General features: G+C 43.3%; 1 protein-coding gene across 1 annotated transcript in view; it reads right to left on the reverse strand.

The window, feature by feature from the left end:
* Positions 1–17,474, reverse strand: part of MAPDA (N6-Methyl-AMP deaminase) — a 64,934-nt gene that overhangs the window by 35,454 nt on the left and 12,006 nt on the right. The window contains exons 5-6 of the mRNA XM_077474279.1: positions 17,221–17,302; positions 7,482–7,608 (exon numbers count right to left, since the gene is read on the reverse strand). Coding sequence (XP_077330405.1) covers positions 7,482–7,608; positions 17,221–17,302 — 209 coding nt within the window. The remainder of the gene's footprint in view (positions 1–7,481; positions 7,609–17,220; positions 17,303–17,474) is intronic.

The following is a 17,474-nucleotide window of genomic DNA, read 5'->3' on the forward strand; positions in this document are numbered from 1 at the left end:
CAAACGTGATTCAGGCTTCAGAGGAAAAGGAGATTTAGACACATGTAAGGCCGTGTCTTGAAAGTCGCACGATTTTGCGGCTGCAATTTCAGTGAATGCCTGTGTAAACTTGAGGTTTATGGACCTCAACTCGCATCAAAGTAGTACAGAGACTACTTTGAAGTTGCACAGATATGAATGGTTACCATTGGAAATCATGGGGCATGACTTGTCACGCGATTCTGATGTGAAAAGGCGCACACGTGTAAAAGGGGCCTTAGTTTCCAAAAAAAACAACTGTATTTTATTGGTAATAAAACACTTGTGTTTCCCTATTTTTCTTTCTTCGTAGCATCTCAGTGTTGTTGATTTTCTACAGCCTGTTTGCAGCCATTTCATGTCTACACACCAACAATAACTGCATGGAATTTCTCAGGGTGTATTTTCTAATGGCGACAACAAGGGACAATGCCTGTATGGCCAAGTGTAGTCTCCATCATGATGCGTGACAAAGTAAAAACACAGTAGCAAATTAGGAGAGAGCGTTGTCACCCCATATCAGAAAATGGCCGGAACCTGGACCTTCATGGCAGGATTTTAATGAAAGCAGCAGACCTTAAAATGTTAAAGTGACTTGTGATATGCCATAAATATAAAAGATTTTGGTGACTGGGTTTATGTTTATGTATGCTCTAACATCTGAAAAACACTCTTTCATATCCATATTACTTCAGGTGAGGATTTTCTGAGAAATCGATGTGAGTGCCGTGTATCCCACACTCAGGGGACCAGACACGGCTCACATGTATTCATAACAACTACAGCACATAGATTACGTCAGCCCAGAAACAGTGTTTGTTCCTCCATATTATCTCACTAAGCCTATATTCCCAGAACAGATGGTACATAGGAGATAAGGCCCTTTTTTGTCAAGAAGGCTCCCGACGTCACCAGGCCACATAACAGAGGCCCCCTCAAGGTTATTGCCTCATCCAAATAGCACATTGTCTAATTTAGAGGAAAATAGAGGGATCGCGTCTCTTTCACATGAAAAATTCACTGCAGCAAGTTAATCATTCTGTATTTGTTATGAGGTAAAGTGTATGTCAGCCAATTATTTTTTCAACTTTTGGATAGTGTGGGTAAGGATTAGAACTCCTGTTCATTTTTTACAGCTATCTAGGTCTTGGTTTGATAGATTTCCCTTCATTTCCTGTCCTGCTGACAACAAATCACCAGACAAGAAGTGAAGGAAAATCTGCAACAGGGACCCAAGCAGAAATAAAAACATGAATGGGGCACATGCGACTACAGTGAATATCTCCTAAACTGTGCAAGTTTAAGAGAAATTCACAGTACCTACAGGTAGAGCTGCACGATTCCGGCCAAAATGAGAATCACGATTTTTTTTTTGCTTAGAATGAAGATCACGATTCTCGTGACAACATCCACCATTTTATTCTCTAGGGTGTCTACTAAATATATATATATATATAATGTTTGGGGGTTCCAAATAATTTTCTAGCAAAAATAAATAAATGATTTTATCTTGAAACCAACAAATGTTTCGTGTTTAAGTGGTTAAAATTTTTTCACTTACACACAGTCTATTCCATTGACAAATTGTTACAATGTTTATACTTAAGTTCAACTCATAAAGAATGTTTTGATTCTTGGATGTCTTGATTGCCCAGTTTTTCTCTTCCTTTCTTTTGAAGGCTGTGGCTTCAGAAGAGCAGAGAGAATTCTTTGCATAGAAAGAATTGTGAAACACTTTAGTCAAGATTGCGATAACGATTCTTGGCGATTAAAGCGGGAGTCCGCCGGGAGTTCCGCCGTTTTTGTTTTTTTTTAAAAGCCAGCAGCTACAAATACTGCAGCTGCTGACTTTTAAAATAAGGACACTTACCCGCCCAGCGCGCCCGCGATGTTGGCACCCGAAGCCGATCTCTCGATCGTCTCTCGGGTGCTGCCGCCACCATCTTGGGTATGGGAATCAGGAAGTGGAGCCTTTCGGCTTCATTTCCCGGTTCCCTACTGCGCATGCGCGAGTCGCGCTGCGCAATAAGGATGGACCCGCTGCCTCTGGGATCTGCGTGTTTCCCAGCAGGCAGCGGGGGACTTTCGGAAAGGGGCGTAAATCTACGCCCCTTTCCGCAGAGAGCTATCCCGGAAGTGGGTGCAGATACCTGTGCTGTACAGGTACCTGCACCCCCCTCCCCCCTGAAAGGTGCCAATTGTGGCGCCGGAGGGGGGGAGGATTCCAATGAGCGGAAGGTCCACTTTAGGGTGGACCTCCGCTTTAATTGTGCAGCTCTACCTACAGGTAAACCTTACTATAGGCTTACTATACTATACGCTTATCTGTAGGTAAAAGTGGTTACACAGGGTTTACAACTACTTTAACCATCCTCCACCATAAGGCCCCTTTCACACGGGATGGATTTCGTTGCGGTCAGTAGAGGGTCTGTGAGCTGATCCCCTGCTGATTGGAGCAGAGCGGGCGTATGATACATCTGTGTCTACCCAGTATCTGCAGAGCGGAGACGGGCAGAGCATGCTCTGCTCTATAGGTGGGCTGGGGTAAACAGACTTTGCTGTCTGTTTACATCAGGCTATCTCCGATCCGCTTTGCCTAAACGTATAAGGACGGAGTTTTTGTTTTAGCAGGCCTGATCAGACCCAGAGGTAGGCCGGTGTAAACAGACACAAGTTTACACCACCCTGTCCATAGCGATGAATGGACCTTCCAATCTGGTCCAAAACTGACAGGACAAAAGATTACAGCGCACCCATACAAAAATGGAATTAAAATGCTACAAGGCTATTTAACCGCTTCAGCCCTGAAAGATTTTACCCCCTTTCTGACCAGAGCACTTTTTGCGATACTGTGTCCCTTTAACTGACAATTGTGCAGTCGTGCGACATTGTACTCAAACAAAATTGGCGTCCCTTTTTTCCCACAAATAGAGCTTTCTTTTGGTGGTATTTGATCACCTCTGCGATTTTTATTTTTTGCACTATAAACAAAAAAAGAGCGACAACTTTGAAAAAAAAGCAATATTTTTTACTTTCTGCTATAATAAATATCCCCCAAAAATATATATATAAAAAAAAACATTTTTTCCTCAGTTTAGGCCTATATGTATTCATCTACATATTTTTGGTAAAAATTTTTTTAAAAAATCACAATAAACGTATACTGATTGGTTTGCGCAAAAGTTATAGCGTCTACAAAATAGGGGATAGATTTTTATTATTAATTTTATTTTTATTAGTAATGGCGGCGATCTGCAATTTTTATCATGACTGCGACATTATGGCCAACATGTCGGACACTTTTGACACTATTTTGGGACCATTGTAAAAATACACTGATTACTGTGTAAATGACACTGGCAGGGAAGGGGTTAAACACTAAGGCCGCGTACACACGGGCGGATTGTCTGTCCAACTTAGTCCGCTGAACCGTGTTTCAGCGGACAATCGGCTCGTGTGTGGGCTTCAGCGGACTTTTTCAGCGGACTGTCTGACGAACAAAGTCTTACGGAATTTCCGAAATTTTGTCCGTTCAAACTTGGTTTTGTCCGTCCAAACTTGGTTTCAGCGGACAGTCCGCTCGTGTGTAGGCAAGTTGGACGAACTAAGTATGGCGCATGCTCAGAAAGGATTTACACGGCCGAAGGTTGCATTGCAGTGTATAGGACGTCGTTTTTCTAGTCCCGTCGTACGTGCTGTACACGTCATCGCGCAAGTTTTCAGCGGACTGTCTGCTCATCGTGTGTGGTCAAGTCCGTTCATGCAAATTTTGAACGGACTGTCTGTCGGATTGTCTGACGAACTTAGTTGGGCAGACAATCCGCCCGTGTGTACGCGGCCTAAGGGGCGATCAAAGGGTTAAGTGTGTTCTAGGGAGTAATTCCAACTGTGGGGGGGGGGGGGTGCTATAACTCACTCCGATGAAAGGGAGCAGTGATCTCTGTCATGACACAAGGCAGAACAGGGAAATGCCTTGTCTACATAGGCACGTCCCCGTTCTGCGGCTCAGTGACATGATTGGTGGGAGACCGGCGGACATCGAATCCACAGATCCCTCAAGCATGGTGACGTTGTATGCGCGCGTGTCCGTTAACCCTGCCAATTAAAGGGGACGTACACGTACACCCATTTGCCCACCGCTGCCATTGTGCCAATGTATATTGGCGTGCAGCGGTCGGCAAATGGTTAAGGCACCTGAACATAATAAGCAAATATGGGATTTGGTTACACCATATGGTCATGCAGTGCTTTAGCCCACTACAGCATCAAAGTACCCCATTTTCAGTGGGTCCTACACTATTCATAGAATGAAAGATCTCACGTCTCAACCATGGGAAAAAAAACTCCTCTTTATGGGACAACAAAATAAACTCCTCCTATAACTCAGGTGGACACTGATTAGAAGTACTGGTGGGGGATGATGGGGTGCTCCATCCCAAGGGGTCTGGTCAGGACCCATATAACAGACAAAGACTTGGGGGGCACACTCTAACTATACATCACATTAAAGATGGTGCTGCCTTAAGACCATACAAACAGAACAAAAGATTATAGCGCACACATACAAAAATGTTTTGTTCTGTTTGTATGGTCTTATAGCAGCACCATCTTTAACCAGTTCCCGACCAGCGCACGCCGATGTACGCTGGCAGAATGGCACGGGCAGGAATATTGGCATACAGGTATGTCCAATCTTTAATGCCGCCCTGCCATTGTGAGCGCGCCGCCGGCGGCGCGCTCGCGGGCTGGTCGGGACCCCTGTGAGTCCGGTCGCGGGTCCCGCGGACTCGATCGGTGCGGGCATACCCACGATCGTCTCACAGGGCGGCTGAACGGAGAGATGCCGTTGTAAACAGCATCTCCCCGTTCTGCCTAGCAACAAGTGATGCTGATCTCTGCTCCATGTGATTGGAGCAGAGATCAGTGTTCACTAAATGAAAGCCCAGCCCCCCACAGTTAGTAACATACCCCTAGGAACACTTAACCCCTACACTGCCACCCACGGGTTAACCCCTTTACTGCCAGTGTCATTTACACAGGAATCAGTGCATTTATATAGCAGCGATTGCTGTATAAATGACAATGGTCCCAAAAATGTGTCAAAAATGTCCGATGTGTCCGCCATAATGTCACAGTCACAATAGAAATCGCTGATCGACGCCATTACTACTAAAAAAAAATTATTAATAAAAAATGCCATAAAACTATCCCCTATTTTGTAAACGCTATAACTTTTGCGCAAACCAATCAATAATCGCTTATTGTGATTTTTTTTACCAAAAAATATGTAGAAAAATACGTATCGGCCTAAACTGAGCGAAAAAAATGTTTTATATATTTTTGGGGGATATTTATTATAACAAAATGTAAAAAATAATGCGTTTTTTTCAAAATTGGCGCTCTATTTTTGTTTATAGTGCAAAAAATAAAAACCGCAGGGGTGACCAAATACCACCAAAAGAAAGCTCTATTTGTGGGAAAAAAAGGCGTCAATTTTGTTTGGGAGCCACGTCGCATGACCGCGCAATTGTCAGTTAAAGCAACGCAGTGCCGAATCGCAAAAAGTGGTCTGGTCTTTGGCCAGCAAAATGGTCTGGGGCTGAAGTGGTTAATGTGATGCATAGTTAGGGTGTGACCCCCCAAGTCTTTGTCTGAAAAACTGACAGGGACTGCTCAGAACGCCCATCTGAAAGGGGCCTTAGTGTCCCCTTTACCTCCCCTCCCTCTGTGTATGATCAGTATGTGTTTTACCTAGTGCACCACGTTTTAACCCCTCAATATCAGCATATTTTTCAATTGTCAAAAAATTTAGCAAAACATAGATCACAGTTGGGGTGTCTATTTTCCAAAAAGGACATTTTTTATTTGATTGTTATAAATAAAAGCAATTTGGGGGGTGTGGGGTTCTTTTTATGGTAAATAATACTTATCCCTGTGGGTATTAAATTCCACCAAAAGAAAGCTCTATTGGTCTCAAAAATGATATAGAATTAATTTGGATAAACTGTTGCATGACGGAGTAATTGTTAGTCAAACTATCATAGCATTGAAAAATGACCTGGTAATGAAAAAGTGTATACAGAATAGTAATCAAGAGGTAAAAGTTAATTTGTGATTGTTTGAAATTGTTTGATTTGGTTTCATTTAGCATACAAATCTCTCACCTAGCTCTGGGAGAGAGATGTTTGTTTTCCACATTGAAATCTAAGGGGGCAACGGAATCCCATTAAAAAATTGCCCCCTCAAAAAAATATCATGCCTAACTATGCTTTTTCAAAGTCAAAGTGGCTTTCTTCATGCAATGTCCTTTTTGCATAGGGTTTTATTTACAACAAAGACAATTCTGATAAAAAAAAGATGGCCTTTCTTTGCCCCCAACATACTATTGCACCCTTTGGGGTTGATTTACTAAATGCAAATTGAGTGTGCACTTTGCAAGTGCAAATTCTCCAGATCTCAGCAAATGAGCAGAACCACTGCTGACTTTCATCGTCCAAACACGTGCAAGCAAAAATGCTGTTTTTTTATTTATTTTCCTTGCACGTTATTGGGTACGCTTTTCAAAGTGAAGCTTCACCATATTTACTAAGCTCTGGAGCAACTGCACAGTCTATTTGCCTTTAGTAAATCAACCCCTTTGTCTCCTATATAAGCCAGACAACTGCCCATGATGCCATCCACCTGTCACAGCTCTGATAACTTAAATGTTCCTGCTTCTATAAAGGGACATAGAATTATGTGTCTTATGCCAGCCATCCATAAACTACCAGGGATCTACAAAACCCAGGCGCCAGGTCACAATAGCCAAAATTGAGACCGTGGCTTTGCGGCCTGCTGGAGCGCGATAGATGCTTTCTGTGAACCACTGCCCCCTGGTGGACAGTGCTGTGAGGTGCACAGCTCGCTCTCACTGCCCGCCTATCTCCGACATCATCTTTCCAGTTTGACAGCTGGGGTTGAGGTTGCGGGGTTGATCGGTCGCCGTTCCTTACCGCCGCTGTGGACAGGGAGTGCTGCTTGTCAATGCCATCTCAGTGCTGCCTGTCAGTGTCACCTATCAGTGTCCATTAATGAAGGAGAAAAAATTTATTTGCAAAATCTTATAACAAAATTTTTTTTATTTTTTTTTTATTTTTTTTTTTTTCCCATAGGATCAGGCTTGAGCAATTATTATTGCCTGGCATCCTAGCCATGCAGTTCTGGGCACTGAGCACATGATTTAAAAAACTGGCTCCAAACTTTTTCAGCTGGCTCCTAGATTCTAAGCAAATTTGTCAAGCCCTGTAAACTACTATAGACATAGGTAGACAAGTGTAGACAGATTTCATGTAAAGGTTTTTCACTTACATACAAGATGCCTCACAGTAAAAATTTTAAAATATATAATTTACTGATGCCATACAGTATCCAAAATGTCACATAGATGAACCATTACTGAATAAAGATTTGTTTGCTGAACTTACTGTTGGGTCCCCACTGAGGTCCAAACCTAGAACCAGATTATCGGTGGCATTAAAATATTCTTCTGCAAGCTTGACAGTTTCTTTCGCAACGGTTGGACCCCCTCTTCTATCAATGGCCAGCAAGAATCTGTAAAAGATAACGTATGTACTCAGCCAGGTTATAAGGATCAGATATTTACCAACATGTGTCTAATTTCAACAATCCTACTGTATCTTCCATTTACAAAAACATGATCTATGTACCGTATCTACTTGTTTTAGGCCCCTTTCACACATGCGGATGGTATGTCCGTATTTCATCCATCCATTTGCGGATGAAATACGGGCATACATTCATCCCTATGGGATAGCGGGTGTCTGCGGATGAGCATCCGCAGACACCCGATATCGTCCGCCTCCGCTACTGTCCGATTCTGCAGACGGAGGAAAATCCTATTTTTCTATCCGTCTGCAGAGCGGATCGGATGAACACGGACAGACGGTCCGTGCTCGTCCGATCCCCATAGAGGAGAGCGGAGAGCTGACAGGGCGGTCCCTGCACAGTGTGCGGAGACCGCCCTGTCCGACCGCCGGCTCAGCGGGGACAATGGAGCGATCCCCGCTGAGCGAGCGGATCATCACGGGGCGGATCATTACTGATCCGCCCCGTGTGAAAGAGGCCTAACAGTGGGATGTTCAAATGTACAGGAACATTTTATTTAATCCATAAAAGTTTGTATTAGTAATGAAATAGTAACAAAGACATGCATCTGTGTTGTATATTGTATATATTCAAGGGATAGATAAGACAAGGTCTTTGTAATGCTTAGAAGAAATGTATCATACAGACCATTTGCAACTCATCACATTGCTAAGAGAAATTAAAGTGACACTAAAGGTTTGAATATTTTTTTTTCTAAAATAACAAACATGTCATACTTATCTCCACTGTGCAGCTCGTTTTGCACAGATCCTCCTCTTTTGGGGTCCCTCGGTGGCTATCTCGGCTCCTCCCCACTTGTGAAAACCCCCTCTGGGAAGCGCTCTTCCAAGGGGGTTACCTTGCGGGTGTGCTCCCGAGTCCCGTAGTCGGCGTCCATAGACGCCGACTACGGGACTTGGCCCCGCCCCCATCGCTTGCGTCACTGGAGTTGATTGACAGCAGCGCGAGCCAATGGCTGTGCTGCTATCAATCTATCCAATGAAGACCGAGCAAAGGAAGAGCGTGTTCGCGACGCAGGACTTTCCAGGGCTCAGGTAAGTAAAACTGGGGGGGGGGGGGGGGGGGGCTGGGGGCTGGGGGGCTAGTGATCATAAGATGTTTTTTCACCTTAATGCATAGGATACATTAAGGTGAAAAAACATGAACCTTTACAACCCCATTTAAGTGAGAGTCCTAACCAAAAACGGTTTACAGAAATAAATTGGGGAAAGTAATTATTAGATCTCCTGCATATTTTTTAAGTTTGCCCACTTACAAAGAAATTAAGGATCTATAATTTTTTATCATAGGTGTATTTCAAATGATAGAAATAGTATATCGACCAAAAAAAAAAAGATACAAATGTTATAAATTGGGTTGGAGTTCAGTGAGTAAAATAAGTATTTGATTTACTACCAACTAACAATAATTCTGGCTCCCACAGACTGGCTATAGTATTTGCTCACATGGTACACAGATAAGTCCTGCCAATTTAAGAAGGTGCCCCAAACGACAACTCGTTATGTGTATAAAAGACACCTCAACAGAATCTCTTTCTTCCATTCAAACCCACCATTATGGGCAAGACCAAAGAGCTGTCAGGGACAAGATTCTAGACCCAGTACTGACAATTGGGGATCGACCGTCTGATGTTGAGGTGGGAGAGAATTTGGGTTCTAGTGGTCACCAATGTCTTTGGTTTAATATTAAAAAAAAGAACTGAAAAATAATATACAAAAACAAAAGTTTTAGATTTTAAAAAGGACAACATTTTGCTGAAATGGAGAAATCTCTAAAAAATGAACTGAAAGGTCGGGGTAAAATGACAGGAGGAAGTAATCAGTGGGCACTATAAAAGTCTACCACCCTGGAGGCAACTAGATTATATGTCAGGCAAGTTAGTAAGAATAAAACGGAAGAAAAAAACAATATGGTTTACTAAAGAGGTAAGTAGGATAGTAAGGGAAAAAAATAGAATATTATTATTATTATATAGGATTTATATAGCGCCAACAGTTTATGCAGCGCTTTACAACAATATAGAAGATTCAAGGAGATAGGAGTTGTAGCTGACAGAGAGGAGTATATAAATAGACAAAGGGAGGCCAAACACGTTATCAGTACTGCCAAAGCACAGAAAGAGGAGGAAATCACTAAGTTTATTAAGAAAGGAGATAAAACATTTTTTTTTAGGTACATTAGTGCTGAAGGGGAAAATACAATGGGATCACTAAAATGTAAACTGGGCACAATACATATGTTGATTGAGACCTGGATGTAGAAAAACATTTAAACCATTACTTCTGTTCAGTCTTCTCAGAAATAAATTGCACTGATGATAACAAGTTGGGGAATCATATAGGGTCTAGTAATTACGGTTCATTTCTAGGATTTCTGGAGACAGAGGTAGCAGAAGATCTGGCTCGGTTAAAGCTTAATAAAGCAATGGGCCCTTATGGTATTTTCCGGAGTTCTAAGCGACCTTCAAGATATACTTGTTGGACCATTAACAGATCTTCTTAATCAATCTGTTCTAAAATTATAAGTTCCCCATGATTGGCGGGCAGCTAATATTGTACCCATCCACAAGAAGGGTAGCAAGGTAGAAACTGGCAATTACAGACCAGTGAGTTTAAAGTGGTTGTAAACCTAGTCACATCACTTGTACCTACAGGTAGGCCTATAATAAGGCTTACCTGACCTGTAGTTACTGTAAATATCTCCCAAACCTGCACAGTTTAGGAGATATTTACCACATATTTACCACATATGCTTGCGCCAATGTCGGCGCATGCGCTGTAAAGAAACGGCCCTCCGTGCCATTTCTTCACTAGCAAGTGCTGTGACTAATGGCTCCCGCATGCATGCATGGGGGTGACGTTACGCGACTCCGGCCAGTCACAGAGCCGGAGTCCGCGGCCCCGTAAGGAAGAGGGGTGAAGATGGAAGTGGCCACCAGCGGGGACAATGCAGGCTTCGATGGCAGGTAAGTGCCACATAATGGGCTAGTATGCGATGCATACTAGCCCATTATGCTTTTACTTTGCAGGGGAAAAAAAGAGGAAGTAAAGCCTATCAGGCTTTACTTCCTCTTTAACATCAATTGTAGTCAAGTTAATGGTATTACTCCTGAAAAGAAAGACCATTGATCACCTAAAAATACATAGCTTGCTAGACCCAAAGCAGCTGGGCTTTACTGAGGGCAGATCATGTCAGACTAATCTGATTGAATTTTTGGATTATATTACCAGTGTTTTAGACCAGGGTGGTGCTGTGGACCTAGCATAGCTTGATTTCAGCAAGGTATTTAATACAGGTCCACATAATGATCGAATACAAAAGTTGTACAAGCTAGGACTTAACCCTTGGGTGGCTCAGTGGATATGCAGTTGGCTAAAGGATCGATCCCAGAGTAAGGTTGTAACTGGGATTCACTCAGAACAGAGACCAGTCACTAGTGGTGCACCACAAGGCCCTGTACTAGGTCCTGTTCTATTTAATCTATATGTAAGTGATATAACTAAAGGGTTGTTGGATAAGGTATGTCTTTTTGCTGATGACACAAAGGTGTAGAATGGGGTTGATATCCCTGGAGGTACCTGTAACATGGAACATGATTTGGCATTGCTGGAAGATAAATCAAAGCAGTGGAAACTGCAGTTCAATATTTCTAAGTGTAAAATAATGCACCTAGGGCAAAGGAATCCCCTGAGAGAGTACAACATTGGGGGTAAGTTTTGGCCAGCACTAGAGAAGAAAAAGATTTGGGGGTACTTATTTCAGATGATAATTGTAAAATTAGCAAATAGTGTGACCAGACAGCAGGGAAAGCAAATAGAATTCTAGGATGCATCACTAGAGGGATCATCAGCGGGAGGAGGGAGGTTCTGATTCCCCTATATAGATCTTTAATGAGACCTCATTTAGAATACTGTGTCCAGTTCTGGAGACCTCACTTAGAGAAAGATATCGATAAGATAGAACGAGTTCAGAGACGGGTAACAAAAATGGTGAAAAGTTTGGGGGATAAAACATAATGAGAGAGACTTCAGGAACTTAGGGAGAAGGGAAAGGGGAGACATGATTGAAACCTTTAAATACATCAAGGGGATGAATAAGGTTCAGGAAGGCAGTTTTTTCAATATGAATCCAAAATCAAGACATGATGACCTCAAACTAACTGGAGGAAAACTCAGAATGAATCTTAGAAAGTATTATTTTACTGAAAGGGTAGTACATAGTTATATAGTTACATAGTTAGTAAGGTTGAAGAAAGACACTGGTCCATCCAGTTCAATCTGAGTGAGTGTCTACAACTGTCCCTATCCATGTAAATTGCACACTCACATCAGTCCCTACCCTCAAGGATCCCACAATCCAAGGTCCCCATTCATATACTAGGGCCAATGTTTGTTTGTTTTTCGGACAGAAGCCAATTAACCACTTGCCGACCGCCTCACGCCGATGTACGTCGGCAGAATGGCACGGGCAGGCATAAGCACGTACATGTACGTGATTAGCCTCCCGCGGGTCGGGGGCCCGATCGGGCCCCCGCCCGGTGCCTGCGGCGGTCGGTTTTCGTTCGGGAGCGATCCCGGACGAGGGGACGGCCATTCATTCATGGCCACCCCCTCGCGATCGCTCCCGACGAATGGAAATCCCCGGTGACATCACTTCCTCTCCTGTAATGTAAACACAGGAGAGGAAGTGATGTATTCTCTCCTCCGTGTCGGTATTTTTCGTTCCGACACGGAGGAGAGCGGATCAGTGAGTTGCACCAACACATCCCACACACAGTAGAACATGCCAGGCACACTCACACCCCCCCTTTACCCCCCGATCACCCCCCCAATTACCCCTGCCCCCCAGTCACAGTGACACCAATGTCATTTTTTTTTTTTTTTTTTTTTTTTTGCATTGGTGTCATTTGTGACTGTAATAACTGTTAGGGCAGTTAGGGTTAGCCCCCTTTAGTTCTAATGTACCCCCCTAACCCCCCCAATAAAGGTTTAACCCCGTGATCACCCCCCGTCGCCAGTGTCACTAAGGCTGGGTTCACATTGCAGCGGTTTATGAGAACGAATGTGATTCGCACCGCACTGCAGTGCAAATCACATCCGATCTCTGTGCGATTCGAGTTCAGCCATTCGCCGCACCCGCCGCACCCGCCACACCCGCCGCACCCGCCGCAAATTCGCACGGGACCCTTTTTTTGGCCCGCAGCAGAATCGGATCGCATGGGTGTTCACACCATGCGATCCGAGTTTGCAGATCGCACTGCGATATGCGAACTGATCTGGGGGTGTCAGTAACATTTCACTGACACTCCCAGCAGTTCGCATAGGGCAGTGTGAACTGCCGCCGGGAGGCATGCGATGCGGGAACCCGCCGCGGATTCGCGGCGTTTCCGCATCGCTCCAGTGTGAACCCAGCCTAATAAGCGATCATTTTTCTGATCGCCGTATTAGTGTCACAGGTGACGCTAGTTAGGCAGGTAGGTATTTAGGTTCGCCGCAGCTTTTTATAGCGCTAGGGACCCCCATATACTACCGCATAAAGCCCCCTGATTGCCCCCTAGTTAACCCTTTCACCAGTGATCACCATATAACTGTTACAGGTGACGCTGGTTGGTTAGTTATTTTTTTATAGTTTCAGGGCACCCGCCATTTATTACCTAATAAAGGTTTAACCCCCTGATCACCCGGCAGGTGTCATTTGTGACTAATAACTGTTAGGGCAGTTAGGGTTAGCCCCCTTTAGTTCTAAGGTACCCCCCTAACCCCCCCAATAAAGGTTTAACCCCGTGATCACCCCCCGTCGCCAGTGTCACTAAGGCTGGGTTCACATTGCAGCGGTTTATGAGAACGGATGTGATTCGCACCGCACTGCAGTGCAAATCACATCCGATCTCTGTGCGATTCGAGTTCAGCTATACAGATAGTATGGCTGAATTCGTGTCGCACCCGCCGCACCCGCCGCAAACTCGCACGGGACCCTTTTTTTGGTCCGCAGCAGAATCGGATCGCATGGGTGTTCACACCATGCGATCCAAGTTTGCAGATCGCACTGCGATATGCGAACTGATCTGGGGGTGTCATTAACATTTCACTGACACTCCCAGCAGTTCGCATAGGGCAGTGTGAACTGCCGCCGGGAGGCATGCGATGCGGGAACCCGCCGCGCATTCGTGGCGTTCCCGCATCGCTCCAGTGTGAACCCAGCCTAATAAGCGATCGTTTTTCTGATCGCTGTATTAGTGTCACAGGTGACGCTAGTTAGGCAGGTAGGTATTTAGGTTCGCCGCAGCTTTTTATAGCGCCAGGGACCCCCATATACTACCGCATAAAGCCCCCTGATTGCCCCCTAGTTAACCCTTTCACCAGTGATCACCATATAACTGTTACAGGTGACGCTGGTTGGTTAGTTATTTTTTTATAGTTTCAGGGCACCCGCCATTTATTACCTAGTCTCACTAGTGTACCCCTAAATTTAGGGGTGTCTACTTTCTAAAATGGGGTCATTTGGGGGGGGGGTTTGTGCCATCTTGGCATTTTATGGCCTTCAAAACTGTAACGCCCTTAGAAAGCCTGAAGGCGGTGCTTGGTTTTTGGGGCCCCGTACGCGGCTAGGCTCCCAAAAAGTCCCACATATGTGGTATCCCCGTACTCAGGAGAAGCAGCAGAATTTATTTTGGGGTGTCATTTCACATATGCCCATGGCATGCGTGAGCAATATATCATTTAGTGACAACTTTGTGAAAAAAAAAAAAAGTTTGTAATTTTCCCGCAACTTGTGGCAAAATATAAAATATTCCATGGACTCAACATGCCTCTCAGCAAATAGCTTGGGGTGTCTACTTTCTAAAATGGGGTCATTTGTGGGGGTTTTGTGCCATCTTGGCATTTTATGGCCTTCAAAACTGTAATAGGTAGTGAGAAGTGAACTCAAAAAATTACGCCCTTAGAAAGCCTGAAGGCGGTGCTTGGTTTTCGGGGCCCCGTACGCGGCTAGGCTCCCAAAAAGTCCCACATATGTGGTATCCCCGTACTCAGGAGAAGCAGCAGAATTTATTTTGGGGTGTCATTTCACATATGCCCATGGCATGCATGAGCAATATATCATTTAGTGACAACTTTGTGAAAAAAAAAAAAAAAAAAAAAAAGTTTGTAATTTTCCCGCAACTTGTGGCAAAATATAAAATATTCCATGGACTCAACATGCCTCTCAGCAAATAGCTTGGGGTGTCTACTTTCTAAAATGGGGTCATTTGTGGGGGTTTTGTGCCATCTTGGCATTTTATGGCCTTCAAAACTGTAATAGGTAGTGAGGCGTGAAATCAAAAATTTACGCCCTTAGAAAGCCTGAAGGCGGTGCTTGGTTTTCGGGGCCCTGTACGCGGCTAGGCTCCCAAAAAGTCCCACATATGTGGTATCCCCGTACTCAGGAGAAGCAGCAGAATTTATTTTGGGGTGTCATTTCACATACGCCCATAGCATGTGTGAGCAATATATCATTTAGTGACAACTTTGTGTAAAAAAAAAAAAAAATTTTTTTTTTGTCATTATTCAATCGCTTGAGGCAAAAAAATAAAATATTCAATGGGCTCAACATGCCTCTTATCAATTTCCTTAGGGGGTCTACTTTCCAAAATGGGGTCATTTGGGGGGGTTTTGTACTGCCCTGTCATTTTAGCACCTCAAGAAATGAGATAGGCAGTCGTAAACTAAAAGCTGCGTAAATTCCAGAAAACGTACCTTAGTTTGTAGATGTGACAACTTTTGCGCAAACCAATAAATATACAATTATTGACTTTTTTTTTACCAAAGACATGTGGCTGAATACATTTTGTCCTAAATGTATGACTAAAATTGAGTTTATTGGATTTTTCTAATAACAAAAAGTAGAAAATATCATTTTTTTTCAAAATTTGCGGTCTTTTTACGTTTATATCGCAAAAAATAAAAATCGCAGAGGCAATCAAATACCATCAAAAGAAAGCTCTATTTGTGGGAAGAAAAGGACGCAAATTTTGTTTGGGTACAACATTGCATGACCGCGCAATTACCAGTTAAAGCAGCGCAGTGCCAAAGTGTAAAAAGACCTCTGGTCATTTACCAGCAAAATGGTCCGGTCTGAAAGTGGTTAACCTACCAGCATGTCTTTGGAGTGTGGGAGGAAACCGGAGTACCTGGAGGAAACCCACACAGGCACAGGGAGAACATGCAAACTCCAGGCAGGTAGAGTCATGGTTGGGATTCAAACCAGCTACCCTTTTTACTGCTAGGTGAGAGTGCTAACCACTACACCACTGTGCCGCCCCTAAACATGATTGGAATAAACTACCAACAGAGGTAGTGGGACAGTCAACAGTAAACGGCTTCAAACATGCTTGCTATAAACATAAGCCCATAGTCAGACAACAAGGTTGATGAAAAAACAAAAACCAAAAAAAAATGGGCAGACTCGACGGACTACTTTTGCTGCCGTCACTTTTCTATGTTTCTATGTAAAATCGCGAGCGGGAGAGTGAGTTCCTGCTACACAAAGTGTGAATGGGGCCTTAGACATAACAAAACACAAATGAGTATATGGCACTGCACCTCAGTACTCTGGACCTAAACACACAAGAGCCATTGAACAAAATTAAGAAGGAACTGCGTCATTTAGACAGCAAGTAGAGAATTCTGCCCGACACATTTAAAAAAAAAAAAACCTATAAGCACATTTTTAATCTAATGTCTCATCTGGTGATTTGGTCATTTCAGTGTCACACAATCATATTTCATGTACATAAAGCAAAAACTGTAGAGATACAGAAACTAGAACTGCCCATGTCATATCTTTCTCATGTCCCAACTTTGAAGAGACAGTCTTGTTCTCAGTCACTTGAAAAATGGCAGAACTAAACTCTCTCAATCAGTTCAGCAACTATGAAAACCAAAGGCAAAAGTGTTGTGTGCCGTCCCAAATATAGGGATATTTGGAACGAAGTAAGTATATTAACTATTTTTAATCCCTATGCTGCTAGCCTTAGTAAATAGATAGGCACACATATTATATTTACTTGTTTTGAACTTTATTTATTTTTTTACATTGCTTCCTTAGTTTCTGGCCTAGGTCAAAATGATGTCATACATCCCTGGCATTTTCTTTTTTTTTCATCTGGAAGAAGGGCTTTTCTGAGCTAAGAACACCCTCCTGCCTGCAGGCCTGAGCTAAGGGCAGATGGATTTGAGACAATAAATGTTACAGGAATCATCTGCCCTTACTTAAAAGGCCGCAACTGGAAATGCTGGGGGGGGGGGGGGGGGGGGTTTACAGTGATTTCTCAACAAAAATCAAGCATTGAGACATGGATGGTTGAGTACATTGAATATTAAAAATAAATGAAATTGCGTTTTGGGTTTGTGGTGCTCAGTTCTGCTTTAATTTGATCAGTAAATGTTAATTCTGAAAATATGATATTACAATCAGTGTCAGCGTTTTGTGATTTATTATTAATGTAATAAAACCTTAGTGAATAAGGGAAGTTAGCCACCAACATACACACAATCGTACCTCACATCAATGTCCACTTCCTCCTCCTTACATTGTTTTATGCCTTCAAGCACCGTCTCTACATAGACTCCTTTTGTCATCCCTGCAAGAAAAGCCATAATATATTAACATTTGTATGATAGATAGAAAAATATAGTATATGTCTCTGAATGCAAACACTAAGTATATAAGCCAGCTGGGCAGTATATATATATATATATATATATCATAACAGAAATGGCAAAAAATGTGTACCAAGTGTACATAACCAAACC

The sequence above is a fragment of the Lithobates pipiens genome, unplaced genomic scaffold (assembly GCF_037356315.1).
Source record: "Lithobates pipiens isolate NorthernLeopardFrog02 unplaced genomic scaffold, aLitPip1_a1.2 Scaffold_8, whole genome shotgun sequence".
Lineage (NCBI taxonomy): Eukaryota > Metazoa > Chordata > Amphibia > Anura > Ranidae > Lithobates > Lithobates pipiens.